Source organism: Pseudophryne corroboree, chromosome 5 (genome assembly GCF_028390025.1).
Source record: "Pseudophryne corroboree isolate aPseCor3 chromosome 5, aPseCor3.hap2, whole genome shotgun sequence".
Lineage (NCBI taxonomy): Eukaryota > Metazoa > Chordata > Amphibia > Anura > Myobatrachidae > Pseudophryne > Pseudophryne corroboree.
The window spans coordinates 834287409-834308044 of record NC_086448.1 but is presented as its reverse complement, the minus strand read 5'-3'; the positions used below and the strand labels follow the sequence as shown (position 1 = coordinate 834308044).

The window sequence follows — 20636 nt, the reverse complement described above, 5'->3', positions numbered from 1 at the left end:
CTGTGGCTCCGGACCTCCGCACCACATATGCACCCGACCCTCCCCCACCTGCAGCACCATCGCACCCACCCCTCCCCCACCTGTAGCACACCCCGCAACCGCTCCTCCACCACCCGCGGTGGCTCTGGACCCCCACCATTGGCACCCACGCACCCGCCCCTCCCCCACTAACTTCACCACCGCACAAGCCCCTCCCCCACCTGCAGCATCCCCCCGCAACCGCCCCTACCCCAACCACAGCACCTACTAGGTGATTCATCAGGCCCTGCGTGCGCTGTTCACGCCGTTGCAAGGGGCTACGATCCCTTAACCATTGCATGCCCTTTGTCCGTGTAATATTTAACAACTCACGCAATTATGATTGGAGGTAATACTCCATATAATACAAATATTGCACGCCACAAGGGCGTGCAAGGGTTAAGGGGGCGTAGCCCATTATGACGGTATGAAGAGCGCCCGTAGGGTGCGATGAATCACCTAGTATGTTGTAATTAGTAGATGGGAACAGTCTCTTTTTTTTGTCCCCTTTACTAAAACAGCAGACCGGCACAGAGTACCGCGAAGGCGGGCAACTGCGCTTCTGTGGCTCCCATTTATAAGTTGTTTTAAAATCATGGATGCCAGCTCCAGGGTCCTCAGGGAGACAGTGTGATGCTCCTCTCTGCGAGCTGATTGGCGCATTATCGTGGCTCTGGTGCTCTACTACAGATCTATGATAGAAATGATCTTTTAACGTCCCAGAAAAATTCAGAGAAAATAAAAAAATGGATAAATCTTTATTGCTTGCTTTTATAAAAAAACAAAAATTGCATCTTACAGTTAGAAATATAATGAATGAAAACCTCATTACTGATATTAGATGAAGTGATTACGTCTACGCTAATCAGTAGAAGATCCAGCGCCCCCGGGAATGAATTGGCCCCAAAGGTCTTACTCATACTTTTCAAAAAGCATTTCGGGGAGATTGTAAAAACAACGTCTACGGGGGCAATTCAACTGAGGGCGGATCCATTCACCATGGCAATTATGTGCGGCAGTCGCCACTTTTTATGGCAACTGGATCTCACTCAAAAGTGTTCGCTACACCATAGGGTAGTGAGCACTTTTCAGCGAATCAGGGTGCGAATCGGCCGGGCGAAGGATGCGAGAAGGGCCGCTGTTGCCGGTGTGTAACTGCTGCGGTAATGACAATTCGCACCCTTCACCCTCAATTGAATTGTCACCTATGCGTGCAGCGTCACAGTGGTCATGTGATGTCTCCCCGAGCATTGCTGCATGGCTGCTCAGTAAGGGTCACTTGTTGATGAAGAGACTGATATTTTTCGGGGCTTGTTCATGAATTGTGTTTTACTCACATGTGGTTCCTTGTGTGGCCACGGGAACCGCCGGGATCCCAGCAGCGGTTATCGCATACCCAACACGTGGCCACGAGGGATGTGGTCAGAATCCCGGCATTTGGAATACTGACGCCCGAATCCTGACACTGCTCGGAATACCGATGCCAGGATCCCAACATGGAATATAATGCCACCGCCGGTATCACGAACGCCAGGATACTGAACTAGGAACTGCCGCCACTCAGGAGAGGTAAGCCATGGGTGGGGTTAGGCTGCGGGGGTTGGAGAGTTAGGTTAGACACCACTGAGGATGGTTAGGGTTAGGCTGCGGGGAGGAGCAGGCTTTAGGTTTATGCACCACTGGGGAGGGTTAGGCTGCCGGGGTGGGGGTGGGGGGGTTAGGATTAGGCTGCAGGGGTGGGGGGTTAGGGTTAGGCTGCAGGGGAGGGAGGATTAGGGTTTGGCTGCAGGGGAGGGAGGATTAGGCTGTAGGGGAGGGAGGGTTAGGGTCAGGCTGCAGGGGAGGGAGGATTAGGGTTTGGCTGCAGGGGAGGGAGAGTTAGGCAGTAGGGGAGGGAGGGTTAGGGTTAGGCTGCAGGGGAGGGATGGTTAGGGTTAGGCTGCAGGGGAGGGAGGGTTAGGCTGCAGGGGAGGGAGGGTTAGGCTGCAGGGGAGGGAGGGTTTGGTTTAGACACCACTGAGGAGGGTTAGGCTGCGGGGGTGAGAGGGTAAGGGTTAGGCTGCGGGGGTGAAAGGGTAAGGGTTAGGCTGCGGGGGTGAAAGGGTATGGGTTAGGCTGCTGGGGTGAGAGGGTTACTATCCCATTTCTGTAATATTTAATATAAAAATCCAGACACAGACATTGTGAAGACCTTTTACCATATATTGTAATAGTGATCAGCGTTACAGTAAGCGGCACCGAACAGACAATGGGAGGTGATACAGATGAAGCAGTATATATACACAGTGGCAGTACACATACAGTATATAGGCTGTGGGATGTAGAACATTGAGACGTATTTGTAATTATGTTTCTGTTACTGAGATTTATTACATTGTACAGTTTTATTTCTGCCCCAGATTATGTCTATCCTGCGTTACTATATCCAAACAGCTGTTACTGGTGACTCGTCAGACACTATTACATCATGGCGGCATTTCCATCATAAACATAGCGCTGATTCATGTTTGTAAGTAAAGCAAAAAAGGCAAGCAACTGGACAAAACCATGCAGCACTGCGGGGGGGGGGCACATGTGCAGAGAGATTCAATTAGGGTGGGGTGTGTTCACACTGAAATCTACATTGCAGTATAAGAATAAAGCTGTGTAACGTGTGGGCTACATGCCCTGCACAGATGCAATATACATGTATTGGCTCCCATGCATGGCAACATGGGCCCTCATTCCGAGTTGTTCGCTCAGAGATTTTCATCGCATCGCAGTGAGAATTCTTTAAGTGCGCATGCGCAATGTCCGCACTGCGACTGCGCCAAGTAACTTTACTATGAAGATAGTATTTGTACTCACGGCTTTTTCATCGCTCCGACGTTCGCATTGTGATTGACAGGAAATGGGTGTTACTGGGCGGAAACACAGCGTTTTATGGGCGTGTGGCTGAAAACGCTACCGTTTCCGGAAAAAACGCAGGAGTGGCCGGGGAAACGGTGGGAGTGCCTGGCCGAACGCTGGGTGTGTTTATGACGTCAACCAGGAACGAAAAGCACTGAACTGATCGCACAGGCAGAGTAAGTCTGAAGCTACTCTAAAACTGCTAACTCGTTTGTGATCGCAATATTGCGCATACATCGGTCGCACATTTAAGAAGCTAAGATTCACTCCCAGTAGGCGGCGGCTTAGCGTGTGTAACTCTGCTAAAATCGCCTTGCGAGCGAACAACTCGGAATGAGGGCCATGGTTTGTTCCAGACACAAAGTTACTTGCTGTTTTGCTTTACTTACAAACATGCCTCAGGACAGTCTCCTGCATCTATGAATAATATATACTGGTTGCCAGTTCCGGAGGTCAGGATACTGGATGGGGAAGGGGAATACTCATCCCCACACCATTTCTCTGCTGAGCAATCTGATGCTACCGCTGAGATGACACCAGCCTGAGAAAGCTGGGAGCTACATGGAGCCATGCCCAGGACAGACCGGATGTTGGTTGGGTTGGTTTGGTACAGCCTGGGGATCATTGATCTTCTAATTGTCTGGTTGTGAGTGTGCGGCTGACGCTGATTGGTGCTTTTGGGCGGGATGTTGTGAAATCCGAGTTCAGTGGCTATGCGGAATGCCGGCCAAACTGACATTTTTTTAAAGGGGCAATCCTGTACAAGGCATGGTTTACCCTTGTACATGATTGCCCCTTTAAAAAAAACTTTCTTTTTTTATCCATTCAGCTTTTTGTTTGATCGGATCGTTTGGTTCCTCAAGACAGAGTTATATCCAGGTCTATCAAGAAGCATTTCACCCCCGTTACTACTGCCCTGTCTACTAAAGCCACGACTTCTCTTTCTATCTTCACTGCCTCCATGACTACTACTAACACGGCGACGAATACCACCGCGGCTACTAACACCACGGCCACTAACACCACGGCCACTAACATCATCGCTACTAACACCACGGCCACTAACACCATGACCACTAACACCATGACCACTAACACCACGGCCACTAACACCACGGCCACTAACACCACGGCCACTAACACCACGGCCACTAACACCACGACCAGTGCTGCCACTGTGACTCGCTCTGCTGGAACTACTCCGCCCATGGCTTCCGCTGCTGCTCCGCCCACTGCTGCTGCTCCGCCCACTGCTGCTGCTCCGTCCTGATCTCCTCACCCGTATGTGCTAGAGAGAAACACATATAAAAGTGATATAGAAGTTTATGCAAATACATATAAAAGTGATGTTAGTATACGCAGAAGTTTATGCAAATAATATTTGTGCAATCAGTGAGAAGCGATGACTTCAATATTCAACAGGAAACATCCGGATTGATCCTTTATGATAAAAAGCTAACACTGCTCCTCACCTCTATGGGGGAATTTAAGTGTTAGAATTTGTGGTGCATTATTGCATTGGGTATTTAGCACTTTGCAGTTGCAGTAAACAGTTCGACTGGTGACTCTTAACCATTTAACTGACACATTTTTTCAGAAAAACGCTCAGAAATGGTCTGGTAATTTTTTTAGGATTAAATTAGGTCAAAAACACACATTTAAAATGTATCCAAAAAGATTTTCTAAAAAAAATAAAATAGAATAATAATAATTTTCTATTAACTTTTGTAATATATCCCCCCCCCCTCCAAACATCGAAACATTGCAACCTTCACCATCAGACCATCATGAACATTGCGACTTTGACAATGGTTACTTATGTGAGCAGCCACCAGGTACACAATGGGGGGCTGAGGGGGTGGTGTGGGGGGAAGGGGGGGGGGGGAGGGGGAGTAATTTACATTTCCTGGAAACCTGGGCCCTGGCTTGCTGACTGATCAGTAGTGATCAGCAGCACATTAAACACTGGGGGAGGGTGCAGGAATGCAGTGGGGCCGGGATCTTCCTCTGTGATTGGCGGCTGCTAGAAGATTATCTTCAGGCAGCCGTCCCCTCTCCGTTTCTGACTGGTCGCATTGTTTGCAACCAGGTCAGATAACGTAAAGCCTGGTGCCGTCGCAAATGATGCGACCACACCAAGTGGGTGGATAAGGAAGACCGCCACCCACATTGTATTAGGAATAGTTTAGAACGTGAATATAATACACCTTTTCTTGCTTAGCTGTGGTGCGCAGTGTCGGACTGGGGCATAAAGGGCCCACCAGGAGAATGCAATGGTAAGGGTCTGTGCTTAAGGGGTGAGGCCAGCCACACAGGGGGTGTGACCAGTCACCATAGATTCTTGGGCAACCATTAGAGCGGACATAGCCCCGAAAGAACATGGCTACTACAGGGGCGTGTCCTGACTGCCCACTTTTAATGGCAGGAGGGCAAATCTTTTAGTAGTTTCCATAGAAATGATCTGAGCACTCATGTTCATCTGTGCTCCTGCTCCACCAGGTAACTGACCATCTAACAGAGTAATAATGTATAACAGAGTGCACAGCCTGGAGCCTGAGCCCCAGAGGAGGGGGTGGGCCCACTGGGGATTTCCCTTGTAGCCCTGTGGGCCAGTCCAACCCAGGAGGTGCACGTGCACCATCGGAGCAGTCCAACAGACCTACAGAGGCTGCACAGTTCCCACAATCCTCTGCTCTGTATTCTACCACCACATGCATCATCTACTGTACATATATGTACACTAGGTGTATTTATTGCACCCTACGGGCGCTCTTCACACCGTCGTAAGGGGCTATGCCCCCTTAACCCTTGCACGCCCTTGTGTCTTGCGATATTTGTATTATATGGAGTATTACTTATAATCATAATTGTGTGAGTGGTTAAATATTGCACGGACAAAGGGGGTAATTTCAAGTTGTTCGCTCGTTATTTTTTTCTGCAACGGAGCGATTAGTCGCTAATGCGCATGCGCAATGTCTGCAGTGCGACTGCGCCAAGTAAATTTGCTGTGCAGTTAGGTATTTTACTCACGGCATTACGAGGTTATATTCTTCGTTCTGGTGATCGTAATGTGATTGACAGGAAGTGGGTGTTTCTGGGTGGAAACTGGCCGTTTTATGGGAGTGTGTGAAAAAACGCTACCGTTTCTGGGAAAAACGCGGGAGTGTCTGAAGAAACGGGGGAGTGTCTGGGCGAACGCTGGGTGTGTACTAACAATAGTGACTGGCAGGCAGAACTGAGTGACTTGCTGAATCAATGTCACCTTTTACATTGATTCAGCGTCCAGACATTACCCTCCGCGATATCACCCACTCTATCCGTTACATTAGCCATCTCGGGGCTCCCAGGCCGGCAGCCCAGGTGCTGTGTTGCGGAGTCAGGGCCTCTGGGGATCTGAGCGCGGCTGTGGCGGGGAGGCACTTCTGTGACATCACACGCAGAGGAGGCTCCGGGGCACAGAGAGTATGCGGCACAGGGAGACCTATGAAAGCCTTCCGCTGCGCCGCTTTCATACACATCTATGCCGGTGGCTGCAGCAGCTTTTGTTCCACCTGCGCTGCGGCTAGGGAGTGGGGATTGTTGATGCCGGAGGGGGCAGGCGGACTGGCAGCAGGACATAGGACGCTGCAGTAAAAGGATTTTTCCCCCCTATCTGCAGCGCAGAGACTTGCTGCAGATGCAGTGACATACCCTCCAGCTGCACCTTTCTGGCAGGTACAGGACCTTTGTTTTATGGTCTGTACCGATTATTGACTCTCCAAGCTTCCAATGAAAGTATAGGGAAAGGGGCGTGGCCACACGACTGTACCCGTGGGCACGCCCTCTTTTGGAATTTGTAGCAATTTTTATGCATACATTGTTGGAGGGTGTGTTGCTGCAGATGCAGTGGGCCTATTTTGGGGTGTGGGCCTGGTGCTGCAGCTCCATCAGCTCCATTGTTAATCCTGCTCTGGGAACACACAGCAGCCAAAGGGCAGAGCCTCTCATTGGATGTAACCTGTGTGGCAGGGCGTTTCTCGCCCAATCAGCTGTGGACTGGGTGTGATAGACCTGCTGCTAACCCAATGAGAGCTCCTAGCCACGCCCAGCGTTATACACACAGTCACAGAGTCACAGATCTGGGCTATTATATAGGCGATAACCACTGATAAGAGAACAATCTAAGGCTGATTCCTAGATGGAACACAAAGTGTCTGTGTATGCGTGATGCATGGACGGCTGATTTACTGGTAATGTGAGATCCATGAGTCAAGTGGGAAGCTGCTCCGCCCACTGGTTTTCTGTCCACAGCCGCAATAGTCATCATTAGAATTGGCGCCTCCATTAGCCCCATTCTAAAGGGGGGTACTCACGGAGCGATCGCTGCTTAAAATCTAAGCAATCTGACTAGATTGCTTGGATTTTAAGCAGTGATCACTCCGTGTGTACCCCTCACAGCGATAGCGATGCACAGCCCCACGCATCACTATCGCTGGTGCTAGACTGGCCTGCATGCAGGCCAATCTAGCAGGGCGCTCACTTCACCCACTGGGAGTAATGAGCGGCCCCCCCATGTCCCCCCGCACGCTCAGCACACATCTCTCCCCAAATCGGCCCGTGAACACTGCCCTTAAGAGCGAGAGATCCCTCTGACACAAGCAGGGCTGTTTCTAGACAATTTGGCTTCCAGTGCGAGCATTAAAAATGCACACCCCCCATAGACATTAAAAAATACACCCCCCCCCTCATAAACATAAAAAATGTACCCCCCCAATAGCTATAAAAAAACTTATTTTGCACGCATGCTCCCGGTGAGGGTGTGTGGCCTTGCTAAAATAGGTGTGGTCTTGCTAAAATGGGCGTGGCCTCACAGGAAAAGTCTACCTTACACCGCAGTTTTTGACCCTGCAACAACAGACCTCGGCCACCAGTTAAAATACAAATTCCACCATATTAAGCCCCACACAGTAATGCCCCCTGCACCATATTATGCCCCGTGCACCATATTATGCCCTACAGCAAAGCTTCTAATTACTTTTAAATTACCTGCTCATTGACAGGGGTTTCAAGCGCTGGGTATCATGCTCGTTGCCAGGGGTTTCATGCATTGGGTATCATGCTCGTTGCCAGGGGTTTCATGCACTGGGTGTCATGCTCGTTGCCAGGGGTTTCATGCGCTGGGTGTCTTGTTCGTTGCCAGGGGTTTCATGCACTGGGTGCCATGCTCGTTGCCAGGGGTTTCATGCTCTGGGTGTCATGCTTGTTGCCAGGGGTTTCATGCGCTGGGTGTCATGCTCATTGCCAGGGGTTTCATGCTCTGGGTGTCATGCTCGTTGCCAAGGGTTTCATGCACTGGGTGTCATGCTCGTTGCCAGGGATTTCATGCGCTTGGTGTCATGCTTGTTGCCAGGGATTTCATGCACTTGGTGTAATGCTCGTTGCCAGGGGTTGCATGCACTGGGTGTCATGCTCGTTGCCAGGAGTTTCATGCTCTGGGTGTCATGCTTGTTGCCAGGGGTTGCATGTGCTTGGTGTCATGCTTGTTGCCAGGGGTTTCATGCTCTGGGTGTCATGCTTGTTGCCAGGGGTTTCATGCACTGGGTGTTATGCTCGTTGCCAGGGTTTTCATGCGCTGGGTGTCATGCTCGTTGCCAGGGGTTTCATGCTCTGGGTGTCATGCTTGTTGCCAGGGGTTGCATGTGCTGGGTGTCATGCTTGTTGCCAGGGGTTTCATGCTCTGGGTGTCATACTTGTTGCCAGGGGTTTCATGCACTGGGTGTCATGCTCGTTGCCAGGGGTTTCATGCGCTGGGTGTTATGCTTATTGCCAGGGGTTTCATGCGCTGGGTGTAATGCTCGTTGCCAGGGGTTTCATGCTCTGGGTTTCATGCTCGTTGCCAGGGGTTTCATGCGCTGGGTGTCATGCTCATTGCCAGGGGTTTCATGCACTGGGATCCATGCTCATTGCCAAGGGTAATGCTGTTTGCCAAGGGTAATGCTCGTTGTTAAGGGTAATGCTCATTACCAAGGGTAATGCTCATTGTTAAGGGTAATGCTCGTTGCCAAAGGTAATGCTCGTTGTTAAGGGTAATGATCATTGTTAAAGTTAATGCTCTTTGCCAAGGGTAATGATTGTTAAGGGTAATGTTCGTTATTAAAGCTAATGCTCATTGTTAAGGCTAATGCTCGTTGCCAGGAAGTGTATACGCACTGGTGCCATCTTGCTCCCCCTCCTATCGGTGATAGTATTCCACTTGGGGGGCGGAGTTTTGAGAAATGATGTGGATGCATTGTGACATCACGAAGCAACCGCGTTATTCCATGAAACTCCGCCCCCCGAGCGGAGTACTGTGTAAGAGGGAGGAGGGGGAGCAGGATAGGATAAACAAAGTGCTGCAGAGGGTGCCCAGTGCGATCGCATGGCTCGCCCGCTGCTATAAACGTCACTAGACACAGGCTTCCCTCCCCGTATGCAGAATGGCACAGACCTCCAGCTACACACCCATGACATGCAAACAGCACTCCTATGACACTCCCACAACACATCCATGATGCTCCTGCAAGATGAAACCGTTCCATGTGTACTTAGGACTCGGGCCGAGTTGTTCGCTCGTTAGCTGCTTTTAGCAGCATTGCACACGCTAAGCCGCCGCCCTCTGGGAGTGTATCTCAGCATAGCAGAATTGCGAACGAAAGATTAGCAGAATTGCGAATAATGGAGGTCATTCCGAGTTGTTCGCTCGCAAGGCGATTTTAGCAGAGTTGCTCACGCTAAGCCGCCGCCTACTGGGAGTGAATCTTAGCATCTTAAAATTGCGAACGATGTAATCGCAATATTGCGATTACAAACTTCTTAGCAGTTTCAGAGTAGCTTCAGACTTACTCGGCATCTGCGATCAGTTCAGTGCTTGACGTTCCTGATTTGACGTCACAAACACACCCAGCGTTCGCCCAGACACTCCCCCGTTTCTCCAGCCACTCCTGCGTTTTTTCCGGAAACTGTAGCGTTTTTTCCCACACGCCCATAAAACGGCCTGTTTCCGCCCAGAAACACCCATTTCCTGTCAATCACACTACGATCGACTGAGCGATGAAAAAGCCGTGAGTAAAAATACTACCTTCATAGCAAGTTTACTTGGCGCAGTCGCAGTGCGGACATTGCGCATGCGCACTAAGCGGAAAATCGCTGCGATGCGATGAAAATTACCGAGCGAACGACTCGGAATGACCACCAGAAATTTCTTAGCAGTTTCTGAGTAGCTCGAGACTTACTCCTACACTGCGATCAGTTCAGTCAGTTTCGTTCCTGGTTTGACGTCACAAACACACCCAGCGTTCACCCAGCCACTCCCCCGTTTCTCCAGCCACTCCCACGGTTTTCCCTGACACGCCTGCGTTTTTCCGCACACTCCCCAAAAACGTCCAGTTTCCACCCAGAAACACCCACTTCCTGTCAATCACACTAGGATCAGCAGAACGATGAAAAAACCTTGTTAGGCCGTGAGTAAAATACCAAACTTTTGTGCAAATTTACATGGCGCAGGCGCACTGCGAACATTGCGCATGCGCAGTTTGCGACTAATCGCTCCGTAGCGAAAAAAAATAACGAGCGAACAACTCGGAATGACCCCCTCTGTCGTTATCTTGTATCTGGCCTGCAGTACCTCTGTGCTACCAGAGGCGCTGCTGTGACATTCTGACAATGAGGTATATTTACTAAAGTCCCAATTTTGTCCGATTTTGCTTTTTTTTTTACTAAGTGTGAACACGGGAATTTACTAAGCACAAATCTCGGCAGTGGGGTAAATTTACTAAGATGGGAGTTCTATTTAAGATGGGAAGTTGCCCATAGCAACCAATCAGATTCCAGGTATTATCTTCTAGAAGGGTCTAGATAAATGAGAAGTATAATCTGATTCGTTGCTATGGGCAACATCCCATCTTAAATAGAACTCCCATCTTAGTAAATTTACCCCGTTGTTTGGATCTGCCATTAATGTATCTGTCTGCAAAACCAAGAGACTTCTGTCTGGATTTATGTTACTGTCTGCAAGAGCTCTGGATTCCCTGCCTGCCCCGGCAAGCTTCCGTGTGTGCCGAGCTACGGTGCTCCGCCAAATCATTTATCAGGTTATCAGTCTGTTGTTTGCACTGGATTCTGTTTCTGAAGGGTGGATTAAGGCTAGTGGGCACTGGCGTTTCTATAATGGCTGCAGTGTGTGTGGTGCACACGGGCCCCTGAGTCCAGGGGGGGCCCCCACTGCACACACTGCACCCATATTTTTAATACTCACCCCTCCGAAGTTCAGTGCCGGCATCCGCAGCGCTGTTAAAACACTGTGAAAATGGCTCAGCGGCCATTTTCACGGAGTTCTGCACATGCACAGTAGAGAAATCTCAGGGAAAATGGCCGCTGCGCCATTTTCACGGAGTTCTGCGCATGCGCAGTAGAATTTGAGCCCTCTAGTGCTCAGACTCTACAGCGTCTGGGCAGAGAGGAGGGGGACCGAATGGAGGAGGCTGAACATGGGCCTCCTCCTCTCTTAAAGTGCCCCTGCTAGTGGGGGCCCAGTGCAACAAATGTGTGGGGGCCCCCATCAATAGAATTGACTCTGCACCCCACCACTGTCACAACTTTTCCCCTTAGGGGTACAGGAAAGGAAGTGAGGGAAGTGAGATACAAACAGGGGGTCAGGGAGAGAGAGAGAGAGAGAGAGAGAGAGAGAGAGAGAGACAGGGCGTGGAACAAGGGAGAGAGAAAGGAGAGAGGGATGAATGAGAGAGAGAGAGACAGTATCAGGTAGAAAGAGAGAAAAGAGAGCGAGAGAGGGTATCAGAGAGAGAGAAAGGGTATCAGGGAGAGGGAGGAGCATGGAAGAGAGAGAGAGAGAGAGCGAGAGAGAGAGAGGGTGTCAGGGAAAGAGAGGAGAGAGAGAGACAGTGAGAGAGAGAAGGTGATGGAGAAAGAGAGGGATGAGAGGGAAGAGAGAGACAGTGAGAGAGAGAAGGTGATGGAGAAAGAGAGGGATGAGAGGGAAGAGAGAGATAGTGAGTGTGTCAGGGAGAGAGAGAAAGAGGAGAGCAAGAGAGGGAGAGAGACAGGGTGTCAGGGAAAGGGAGGGGGACTGAGCGGGAGAGAGACAGATGGTGTCTGGGAGAGAGAGTGGGAAGAGCGAGAGAGAGAGAGCGAGTGTGTCAGAGAGAGAGATAGGGGAGAGACAGTGACAGGGAGCAAACATGAAGGAAAGAGAGAGGGTGTCAAGGAGAGTGAGAGCAGGTCATGGAGAAAGAGGGAGAGACAAAGAGAGGGAGAGAGAGGGGAGCAAGAGAGGGAGGGGGAGAGAGTGAGAGAGAGGATGTCACGGAGGAATGTAGAGAGACAGAGGAGGGGGAGCAAGAGAGAGGAACAGAGAGTGTTGGAGAGACCAAGAGAGGGAGATAGAGAGGGACAGATAGAGGGGAGCAAGAGTGAGAAAGGTAGGGGGAGTGAGCGGAAGAGAGATAGGGTGTCAGGGAGAGAGAGAGCGTCAGGGAGAGAGAGAGAGAGAGAGAGAGAGAGAGAGAGAGAGCTAAAGCACGTCAGAGAGAGAGTGTCAGGGAGAGAATGAGGGTGAGACAAAAAAAGAGGAAGAGAGAGAGGGTGCAAGAGAGAGAGAGGGGAGAGAGAAGGAGTTAGGGAGGAAGAGACAGAGAGAGACACTACCTGTTACAGACAGTCTATCTAGGCTTCAGTACAGGTCTCGCTATTTGCTTCCGTGAACAGAGACCATACTTCCAGGAGGGGGTAGCCCGGTCGGTGCATAGGGAGCGTGGCCAGCAGATGCTGGGTGTGGTTGGCTGGATGGTGGGCATGCTGGGGGCGTGGCCTTGAGAACACATCATTGTGGCTCTGCCCCCCACTCTACAGTGCTGAGGAAACAGGCACTGTAGAGTGTGGGATGGGGTTACAATGACGCAATTCAGCGCAAATCACGCCATCGGCCCTCTGCACCACCCACTTTCACTAAAAGCTTAAGGGGAGTGTGGACCAGAGCCGGGAGACTTGCCTGCCTGTTCAGGGGGCTTGGAGGTCATGCGTATGCATCGCAGAAAAGCAATTGCGTCATGCGTGAAACGTCCGGGTGCGTACACATGCTCCAGCGCCCCCTAAACCCATAGCAGCTAAGTCGCGGGCGTAACTATACGCAACTTTGCCCAGCTAATCGTACACGTGAAGCGTATACCTCGCGTGTAAGATGAGGGAGGACACACTTGTAGAAAGATAAGTGATGTCACACAAGGAGCGCTAGGACCTAGTACACTACTCAAACACCGTTTGCCCCAGTATATATTTTTTCCACATGACTGACAGATACAGGGATAAGAACTTTGGAACACATATTGTTACTCCAGGAATGAATGACTATTAGTAACGCAATCAGCAATACATAAGGAAATCGCTTACATCTAGATGGACGTCGTCACAGGTTACCCCAGCGATTTCTCCACCGTTATCCATGAAGAAAGAGGCCGTGCAGGATTTAACCACCTGGCAGAGAGGAAAACAATTTGTTATGAGTCACGATATAAATATCGGATAGTAAATGTTATAAAAATGATTTCATGGGACGTAAGAATACAGTGTAAAGGGGCTATTTATCCTGTCAACATGACGGAATAATATAACATTAATGTCAACGCTGGCCAGGGCCATCTTAACAGCAGTGTAGGCCCCTGGGCACAGCAATGCATTGGGCCCCCTACCCATCCTCCAGCGGTAAGGGTGGAGGGTGCTATCAGTGGCAGCTTTGATGTCCGGCGGGCGGTAGGGGGTGTTCTATCTTCAGCTCAGCATGTAGGACCTGGAGCAGTAATTTCTGCTAATTACTCCTTTACTGCACAGATGGGGCTAAACTGTAGAAGAGGGCATTGGGCTGAATGAAGAAGCCCTGGTACATGACTTCCTGGGTGGTAGCGGGTGTTTAATACGTAGGGGAGGGGTGGATAGTGGAGTGGGCTTAATATTTATCATTTTCCGGTGGGAGGTTAGCTTGCTTAACTGCAGATATCTCAAGTTCCTGAAAATATATTTCTTAGCTTTGGATGGAATAAAATACTAGAGAGTTCCACCTTTCATAAGGTTCTGAGGACTTGGGGATCAGATTTCAGGAGCCAGAGCAATCCACCAACGAAAATCTAAAACTGCACCGAAAGGGGAGAGTCCCAGCTTTTGGTTTATACCCTCAGAAAAACTCTGAACCGGAGATATCTGGCTGGGAAGAGTAATTAACAGGCTTGGATGGGGACCACTGCTTTCAAGTCAGATATCTCTGGTTTCCCAGGGCCGATTTTAAAAAATCTGATACCCCTGGAAAGAGGGGACCCTCAGCTATCAGTCTAGGGCCCTTATACTCCTGGGGCCAGTGGGCAAGAGCCCATTGAGCCCATACGAAAGGACGGCCCTGACGCCGGCGGCTTTACGTGCCCGAATGGAGCAACATTTGAATTGCTCTGTCGGGCCTCATCTAGGGGTCACCGATGTGCAAAACACTTGAATTCCCCCCATAGAAGCAGCTCCCATAGCTATCTATGGGACTGCTGGGCTGTCGGATTTACAATGCTCTGTATTGCCGACCTCTAAATGGCGTTAGCTGGCAGCAGAGAGTCATTGATCATGGTGTCCCTGTAATAATACATACCAGCGAATAAGAATTCCCCATCGCCGCACATTGCAGTGATAAGGAATCCCTATTATTGGGGGCACACGTATTATATGCCCCTAAGTACTACATTGTATTTATGTGCCGCTGCCAGACACCTCCCTGTCACCCCTGATGTGCCCCCGAACCTGCCAGTCACCCCCAGCAACAAGCAGTAGTGTTGTACATTTACTGTCTCCTTGCCAGACGCTCGGTGTGCCGCCTGCGCCAGGATTTCTCTCCTTGGCCAGTCTGTCTAAGTGTACCCTATGCCCCGGAGGTGACACGTTGTGCCCCAGGACTTACCCCGTCGTCTCTGAATGCGCAGTCCTCAGTCGTGTCGCCGGTAGACTTTTCACATGACGTTTCTTTTATCATGAATTGTAGCTGCCGGTAACGAGGCTCTTCTTCCTACAAGGAGTAATAATAGAGGGTACCGGATACATATGAGATGCAGCATCAGGTACAGGACACTTACTGGTGTCTTCCGTGGTAAGTATAAGATGTACATACTGAGGCCGGTCACTTACCTCCATATACCCAGAGTTATTCCCCAGGAGCTTATAGACAGCGTCTTCCCCGGACACTTGGTTGTAGTAATCAGCGCTGATGGTAGACATGGCGGAGATGTCATCCTCTGTCCATGGCATTATGGGTAATGATGCCCAAGCAGCGGCTGCGATCGCACCCAGCACTAGGCACACTGTCAGGGACCTCTCCATGTTGGACCTCAGACTGGTGCAGTGGCTCTCAGTGCAGCACACTTTATAGGCTTCTCGCTGCTCTCTGTATCCAGCAGAAACACGTCCAATAACGAGGATTTATCTGTGATTGCAGCATGAGGCGACTGGACGGACGTCAGAGTCTAATAACACGGACAGAACACAGATTGTCACAGAAGACATGATAATATAAACAATGTATAATATAGGATTAATGTGCAGCGTCTTGCCAGCAGTACAAACACTGACAGGAGCACACGGCCTGGAAGAAAAGACACTTCTAGTTCTCAGTATTGCACAGTGTTCCATAATAGTTTCTATTGCATATGCACACCAAACAGCAGTATAGCTTTCGCCTCGCTAACACTGATGCATTTTGCACTTGTTACCAACAATGATGCAGTTAGCACTTGTTACCAACTCTGATGCATTTTGCACTTGTTACTAACACTGATGCATTTTGCAGTTCTTACCAACACTGATGCATTTTGCACTTGTTACCAACACTGATGCACTTTGCACTTGTTACTAACACTGATGCATTTTGCACTTGTTACCAACACTGATGCATTTTGCACTTGTTACCAACCATGATGCAGTTTGCCCTTGTTACCAACAATGATGCAGTTTGCACTTGTTACTAACACTGATACATTTTGCAGTTCTTACCAACACTGATGCATTTTGCACTTGTTACCATTTTGCACTTGTTACCAACACTGATGCATTCTGCACTTGTTACCAACACTGACACATTCTGCACTTATCAACACTGATACATTTTGTACTGGTTATCAACACTGATGCATTTTGCACTTGTTACCAACAATGATGCAGTTAGCACTTGTTACCAACTCTGATGCATTTTGCACTTGTTACTAACACTGATGCATTTTGCACTTGTTACCAACACTGATGCACTTTGCACTTGTTACCAACACTGATGCATTTTGCAGTTCTTACCAACACTGATGCATTTTGCACTTGTTATTAACGCTGATGCATTTTGCACTTGTTACCAATGCTGATGCATTTTGCACTTGTTACCAACGCTGATGCATTTTGCACTTGTTACCAACGCTGATGCATTTTGCACTTGTTACCAACACTGATGCATTTTGCACTTATTATTAACACTGATGAACTTTGCACTTGTTACCAACGCTGATGCATTTTGCACTTGTTACCAATGCTGATGCATTTTGCACTTGTTACCAACACTGATGCATTTTGCACTTGTTACCAACCATGATGCAGTTTGCACTTGTTACCAACAATGATGCAGTTTGCACTTGTTACTAACACTGATACATTTTGCAGTTCTTACCAACACTGATGCATTTTGCACTTGTTACCATTTTGCACTTGTTACCAACACTGATGCATTTTGCACTTGCAACTCTTTGAGTGTAGGAAACTGGGGTGAGGATTAAGTACAGGAAGGGCACGGTCATGCAAAATGCGACCAGTGCTGACCACTAAAGAGACACTTACAGTATATATCTGTTTGAGGACATATCACTTGCAGGTGATGATGATTGGCTGACTTTTGTGATTGGCTGAATGTGCCTAAGTCCCTCCCCTAATATTTTAGTAATGTTGCTGCCGCAATCTTTTTGCATAATTAGTGAATTGAGTGAAATTTATTTGTTTTACATTTTATATGCTCAAGTTTGGATGCCGCCGTTGTGGCTCACTTCTGCAGAGGTTGCCCCACCGTTGCTAAGTGACCGGAACGCCGCGTCATGTTGGACACAGGGGATGTTGTGCCCAGTGTATATGCAGCCTGTCAGCTGCATTGAATTGTTTAATTTAAGGGCTGGTCTGCTGGGCACTCTCTGATTGGCTCCTGTTTCTGTTATTAGGCAGCCAGTCCTGCACCTCACTGCCTGTTATAGTTTCATTCTGCAACTTGTGGGGCAGAGGTACTAAGCATTGGAGTGTGATAAAGTAGAGAGAGATAAAGTAACAGCCAATCAGCTCTTAACTGCCATGTTACAGGCTGTGTTTGAAAAATTACAGGAGCTGATTGGTTGGTACTTTATCTCTCGCCACTTTATCACTCTTCAAGGCAGGAGGGTCACCCGATTTTTGGGAGCCTCCCGGCCATTCCAGGAGAGTAGGCAAGTCTGGGTAACATATATAATGTATAAATCAAGGGCACAGTCTGGAACCTGATTCCTGGAGGAGGTGGGCCCCCAGGCCTGCAGGGGGTTTATCCTGTACCCCTGTGGGCCAGTCCAAGCCTGGCAGTGAGGATGCAGCAGACAATCGGGAGTACAGGGCACTGTAGGGGCAGCTATTGAGTTGGAGGACAGACAGGAGGCACGTTAGGGTTATGTGGGAGCCAGTAGGGGCAGTCAGTAGTGAATGGCCACAAAAAGTAGTTGCAGCCATGTTGGGGTCAGGCATCCAGGATGAATAGACCAGAACCACAACCTAGATTTGCAATGTTGCAAGGCCTCCCCTTTGGGATATTGGGGGTAATTCACACCTGATCTCTGCTGTGTGTTTTTGCACAGCGGGCGATCAGGTACAAACTGCGCATGCGTATGTACCACAATGTGCAGGCGCATTGCACGGGTAGAAAGCAGATCGCTGCTCAGCGATGGGTTTGTGCGACGGATCCGTTCGCACGGGCGATCGCAAGGAGATTGACAGGAAGAAGGTGTTTGTGGGTGGCAACTGACCGTTTTCTGGGAGTGTCTGGAAAAACGCAGGGCGTGTCCAAGCGTTTGCAGGGCGGGTGTCTGACGTCAATTCCGGCCCGGACAGGCTGATGTGATCGCAGCGGCTGAGTAAGTCCTGGGCTGCGCAGAGACTGCACAAGATCTGTTTGTACCGCTCGGCTACACATGTGATCACACACTTGCACAGCATAAATACACTCCCCTATGGGCGGTGACTGCAAAATAACCCTAGCAAGCGATCAGATCTGACTTAGGCCCAATGTGGCCAAAGGGTGGGCTACAGCTGGCTTACGTTTCTCAATAAATCATTTAAATAAGTCATTTTTGTGTGTAACGTGGTTCTTCAGGTGGACAATTACACCAGACTCCTGGCAATGTGGCTTTTCCAAGTTTTAAAATGGCTATTACACTCTACCTCTCTGTGTAAGTTCTCTGTAATTATGGGGTGTTCTCCCCTAACTCTAACACTCTGTTCCAGTAGCCTAACCCTAACCTCCCCCCTTAGTGCCTGACCCTAACCACCCCCCTAAAGGTGCCTAAACGTAAGTCCCCATCCGCGCTGCCTAGTCCTAACACCCCCCCCCCCTCTGGGGGTACCTAGTCCCCCCCCTTTTTTTTATTTATATTTATTTATTAGGTAGATGAGATATACATAGAAACAGGCAATAGTATAGAATCCAGGTAAACGTACAGTGTTCTTAGTACATATTAAACATTCCCTTAAGGAAGTCATTACCTGATATAAACTACGTACATTGAATTTGATTTTAACCTAGATACAGCTTATACTCATCAATTTTTGTAGATATTGGGTGACAGTATAAGGATGAAAAGAGTAGTAAGGGGAAAGAAAGAAAGGGGGAGACAGAAACACAAGATCAGTAATCAGGAACGGGAAAGAGAGGTGTGAGTGAGGGGTGGAATGACCCGGCTGGTCCCGTCCAAAGGAACGTATCCAACAATGTGAGAACGATGTCTAAGCATGCACCTTGTATGGAGCTGTCGGTATCTCCGTGCCTCTCTAGTGGAACGGTGGAGAGGTTTTAAAAAAGGACGTCCATGGTTCCCAGGTCCTAAGAAAGGTCTCTGAGGAGCCCTTTAGGATACTGGTGATATGTTCCATAGTATAGATGTGCCATATTTTCCCCACAATTTCACCTTGCGTAGGGGCTTCGGTGGATTTCCAAGTTGATGCTATGGCACATTTAGCTGCCAGGACCATATGGGTGAACAGTTTTGTCTGACATCGCGAGGCCCCCGGGATTGAGACGGAGAGGAGGAAATGCTTAGGATAGAGCGGAATATTGATCTCTAGGATCGAGCTAAAGAGAGATCCCAGTTCTTTCCAAAGAGGGAGGAGTTTAGGGCCTTCCCACCAGATATGCAGGAACGTACCATCCATTGTTTTACATCTCCAACAAAGTGGAGAAGTGTCTGGAAACATCCTGGCAAGCCGGGTGGGAACATAGTACCATCTATAGAAAAGTTTATATGCATTCTCCTTTGCTCGCACACAGATAGAGCTAGATGCTAGGCTAGCATAGATATCTGTCCATTCCTCAGAGTCAAATGTTTCTCCCAGATCCGCTTCCCATGCCCTTTCGTGAGGTTCCCTATCTGGTTGTCCTGGGAAGACCAGTGATCTATAGATAGAGGAGATAAGTCCCTTAGTCGAGTTCTTACGTGATGCATGGATTTCTAGGGAAGTTAATGGTCTATGGTTAATCTGTGTAAGATGCGTGGAATGGAAGTGGCGGATCTGCAAGTATTGGAAAAAGATCGAGTGAGGCAATGCATATTTAGATTGTAATTCTGTAAAGGTTGGGAACCCTACATCTGTGGTCAGATCATTTAGTAGCATGATCCCCTCCCTGCGCCAATGGTGTAGTGCGTTAGGGAGACGGCCTGGATAAAACAAAGGATTATCAAATATCGGAATTATAGGACTAGGGGACGGCGTCAGCTGGAATTTACGAGTAGCCAAATCCCACATGTTCAGGGAGTGGGACACCACTGGGTGTAATTTAGCGGAGCGAGGGCGTGCTAAAGGGGGAAGCCACAGCAGAGAGGGGAGATAATTCATCTGTAGAGAGTCGGTCTCTATTGAGATCCATGTCCTCTCCATTTTTGGGGTATTCCATAGGGTGCATTGTGCTAGTGTGGCCGCTATATAATAGGCTTTGAAGTCTGGGACTCCTAGGCCGCCTTCCGAAGTATGTTTTTGCAGTATAGCGCGTTTCACTCTTGGTTTCTTTTTGGACCATATGAATTGGGACGTGGCGTGTTGGAGGTTTTTAAAGACATAGGGTGGCACTCGGACAGGGAGAGTTTGGAACAAATAGAGGAGTCTGGGCAACAGGTTCATTTTAACGGCGTTGATACGGCCAATCCAAGAGATATACTGGCTACCCCAGGTTTCAAGGTCTCTTTGAAGTCGGGCGATCAGGTTGGGGTAGTTGGCCTGATAAAGATGGGAGTATTGTTTGGTTATCACGACTCCCAGGTACATAAGTTTATTCGCATTCCAGTGAAAATTATAATTATGTGTTAAGTTATCTTTCACATTTTGTGGGATGTAAAAGTCTAAGACCTCAGTCTTATCAGTATTAATTTTATAGCCGGATTGTGCACCAAACTCCTCTATTTCACGAAAGAGATGGG

At 49.0% G+C, this 20636-nt stretch overlaps 1 protein-coding gene across 1 annotated transcript; it reads right to left on the bottom strand.

Annotated features, from left to right (window-relative positions):
- Positions 1-2199: 2199 nt before the first annotated feature.
- Positions 2200-15422, bottom strand: LOC134929519 (uncharacterized). The gene is made up of 4 exons (XM_063925118.1): positions 15094-15422; positions 14870-14974; positions 13330-13413; positions 2200-4195 (listed from the first exon to the last, which is right to left on the bottom strand). The coding sequence occupies exons 1-4, from the start codon at positions 15283-15285 to the stop codon at positions 3725-3727; spliced, it is 852 nt and encodes a 283-aa protein (XP_063781188.1). The 5' UTR covers positions 15286-15422; the 3' UTR covers positions 2200-3724.
- Between the last annotated feature and the right edge of the window lie 5214 nt (positions 15423-20636).

What these genes read in the sequence shown, in the direction of transcription:
- LOC134929519 (XM_063925118.1), bottom strand. Translation starts at nt 15,285, where the DNA reads ATGGAGAGGTCCCTGACAGTGTGCCTAGTGCTGGGTGCGATCGCAGCC. An exon ending in GCGCATTCAGAGACGACGGG is followed by an intron (nt 13,414 to 14,869) that starts GTAAGTCCTGGG and finishes CCTCTCTGCCAG; the next exon opens with GTGGTTAAATCCTGCACGGC. An exon ending in GTGACGACGTCCATCTAGAT is followed by an intron (nt 4,196 to 13,329) that starts GTAAGCGATTTC and finishes GTTTCTCTCTAG; the next exon opens with CACATACGGGTGAGGAGATC.